The following is a 3714-nucleotide window of genomic DNA, read 5'->3' on the forward strand; positions in this document are numbered from 1 at the left end:
CAACTTCTTTACACTCTTTTACTTGATTAGCATCTCTTGTTTCCACATACATTGCATTCTTATATTCTTAATTATATTCTTAACTATTTCACTAATTAGTTTTGTTCTCCAACTACCATGCTACTCCTCTCTATGATCTTTTTGATCCTCGGAAAAACGCAACAGTAAATCTGTTAACGATTCTGTTGCAGCTAAAACTATTCTGTTGATATTGTTTTGTGGTGATTTTTCAAGCTTGATACGATACGTGTATTAGTATTGGATAGTCTAATTTGATTACGATTATAAAAATCAAGAGACATGAATGCGACGAGAATGCTGTTAGTTATCATCTAATGATTGGTTATAGAGTAGGAGGGCAGAGAGGGAGACAAAGGTTGTTTAAAAAAATTGTACAGAATCTTTACCAGAATGTAAGCTGCTAGTCTGCAAGACTGTTAGTCATAGTATTTAATAAAATAATCCGTAAAAGGGTTTTAAATATTATTGAGGGTTGGCAACATGTCGGACTAACTGTTTCCTAAGACGAGTGACGAGCAAGGGTAGTCCTACGTCGTGTTCACATGCCCTGATCTCGCTCTCCTCTTCTTCTGCTCCTTCGCGAACTATAAATAGCTCGAATCACAGCATTATCTATTCAGTGCATTTTGGTGATCAAAATCTCTCACATTTACTTGAACAAACAAAAAAGATAAACATATTTCATTTAACAAATTTAAACAAAATGGCTGCCTCTTCTCATCCTGTTAGGTCCATAAGTTTACCTGCTAGATCTCACCCAACATCTCTTAAAATCGAAGAAACGATCAATAAGTTAAAGACTCGTGATATTTACCCATCAGAGTCAACTTCCTGTTATGCAACAGGAGCCGATAGTATTCAGCTCGGTCTTCTAAACCTTGTTGAGTTGTATGCTCATCTACAAGATCTTATCAATTCTCTTTCCAGCCAGAACGGGAAATTGGTAGAAGAAGCCTTAGAAAGTTCGGTATCACTGCTAGATACTTGCAGCAGTGGAAGAGACCTCATTACAGGGTTTAAGGAGCAAATCTGTGAACTACAGTCTGCTCTACGTCGTAAGGGGTACTCGAGCAGTGAAGAAATTAGCATGTACATGAGTTTTCGAAAGAAGGTTGCAAAGGAAGTTTCAAGATGCCTTAAAGTATTGAAGCAAGCTGAGGGAAAATTCGGAATCACTGCTCCTCTGCTTGAAAGCGATCCTTCAACAGCGAATTTAGTTAAACTTGTAAGAGAAACATACACTGCTACAGTTGCTGTCTTCAAATCACTCTTCTTGTTCTTGTCTACTCCAACCAAGGCAAGCAAATGGTCATTGGTCTCAAAACTCGTCACTAAAAATTCAGGGGCTCGTTCTACCAGCAAGGTGGCCGGGATCCTGAACGAGGTTTCTGGGGTTGATCTAGCCCTTCAGAACGAGAAAAAAGTTGATGTGATGCTAGTACGAGGCAAAATTCAAGCTCTTGATGCTAGTCTTCAAATCATTGAGGGAGAACTCGGGTGCCTTTTTAGGTGCTTACTACAAAATAGAGTCTCACTCTTGAACATCCTCACAAATTAAGTGGATACTTAGACTAAATAGTTTGTATACTATATTCTTTGTCATGGTAAATTTCCATGGGCCAGAAATTTTGTGCATTTGTAAATTGAGACACAGGATTTATAGTTCGCAATGAAATTATATATTGATTGATTCATCTATTTGATCTCTCTTTCAAATTCTGCAATATTTTTTTCCTGCGAATTCATAGAACTGATTCAACGTCATTTTTTCAAATTAATTTACTGTTCTCTACGTTGTTCATATTCCCAACTTTTTTTTTTTCAACAAATTATCCTTGCTAAAAATATTTTTAAGTCCCTAGAATCGGTAATGACAAAGCTAATTCATTTTTGTTTCTCACCAATGAATTGTTCTTGTTCTACAACAATATAAAATTATGTACGGCTTCTGTTGAAATACAAAGAATCAAAACAGATAAATCATGTAGTTTGTTACACTAGAATGGATTAAAATCAGTCCTTTTCTGTACTTCCAGTCATCGTCTAAGTACATTGATGTCGGAATATGTAAGCATCATCATATGTTGATATTTTAAGGGCTAAGGTTAAAATCAAAGTGATTACTACCATGTTTAATAGGCTCCGAGTACAAAAATTACTAATGCAGCATGATTCCACTGGCTTGTTATCTTGTACTGCACCGAAAATCCGTAATCAAGTCTAGGACTCTGTCATTTGCCATGCTTTTAACTTTGTATCATGGACTGTATGGAGAATTGTTTGAAAGTCCAATTTTTAACATCTTATTGCTAATTTTGCCCTTTGTTAGCACGTAAAATTGTTTAATACCTTTAGAGTTAAAACACACCCAAAAAATCGAAAATTACAGTAGATTTGATCACAAAGATGAATCCCACTGACTGATTGATAATTGCTCTATGATAAAGAGTCAATACATATTTCTGGTATCAACTTTACAGAATGACAAATTTGGTGGTTATGTCATCTGTTTTAATGTCTGGTTTCGTTGAAATTGTACTATAGTTTCATTCACTTGGTATCAGATTTAAAAATTATGTCCTTGATGGATTTAGTTTAGGAAAATCATTTAGTTTGTTGGACTTAAATGGACAGAAAATAAAACCTTTTTTCAAGTGCTTCAATAAGACTTAGCCAATATAGCAAATTTAGAGATGTGTAAACATCAGTGATCTGTAAAATGCATTATATCCGAAACCTTGAGGCATGTGAAATGATTGTGGTTTGTCTTGTTAGCCACTTAGTATTAATAACCCTGATCCAATCTTCATGTTTACCATAGTTTTAATAGATTAAAGATCATAATTCAGTTTGTTTGTTGGTTCCCTATATCTGTGAATTAGTTGGTTAGAAGGTAGGCTTGCACCACACTAGACATTTTCTGTTCTATTGCCGTTCCAGTAAATTATAACCCTTGCACGATAAGTTCTATAAACTTCTTTTTCCTTGCACCGCGTGTGCTTGGCTATTTTTACGTTTTGCTTTAATATGTCCATGATTCATTGTAACCGGACTATTGTTTTACTTATCTAGACATAACACATCTATAACTCAAATTCTCTTGCCAAGCATGCAGATGTTTGGACTAGTCGAAACAAGTTCTGAATCATGACTTGGAATATGAATTAATCTAGTGGCGTACGACAATGGTATGCATACATGTTACTCTGCCCGTACTCTGTATTCATTAGTCAATACAAAAATGGAAACAACTACTGATACTTGATTGCTACATATGTTTTGACCATATATTTCAGTGTCCTTTTTCAATGACTAAAGCATTCAAAGATGGGCATGACCTCCATCACTATTTATTGTATATACAAACAAAGGGTTGAATTGGATGAAATCATGTGATTGTTGTTCTTTTAGATTTGTACTAGAAAATCTGTTTTTTTTTTTTGAAAGATTATTATACAATAATAAGAATAAACAATGTAAATAGGCATAAATAGTTGAACACCATGATATTATAATGAAGTATTCTATATACATTACCCATGTCTTCTTAGATTTAGTTCTACTCCATATATAATGTTTCCATCTCTCATTGTTAAAGTGGTTTATTATTTTATTATTCAGAGGTATAGTCCTAATAATATTATAACAATGTTTCCATCTCTCAATCAATGCATATCATACCCTTCTCCGAAT

At 34.4% G+C, this 3714-nt stretch overlaps 1 protein-coding gene across 1 annotated transcript; it reads left to right on the forward strand.

Moving 5' to 3' along the window:
* Positions 1 to 647: 647 nt before the first annotated feature.
* On the forward strand, positions 648 to 1683 carry LOC110721188. The gene has a single exon (XM_021900328.1). The coding sequence runs from the start codon at positions 725 to 727 to the stop codon at positions 1577 to 1579; it is 855 nt and encodes a 284-aa protein (XP_021756020.1). The 5' UTR covers positions 648 to 724; the 3' UTR covers positions 1580 to 1683.
* Positions 1684 to 3714: the final 2031 nt, after the last annotated feature.

The sequence above is a fragment of the Chenopodium quinoa genome, unplaced genomic scaffold (genome assembly GCF_001683475.1).
Source record: "Chenopodium quinoa cultivar QQ74 unplaced genomic scaffold, ASM168347v1, whole genome shotgun sequence".
Taxonomy (NCBI): Eukaryota; Viridiplantae; Streptophyta; class Magnoliopsida; order Caryophyllales; family Amaranthaceae; genus Chenopodium; species Chenopodium quinoa.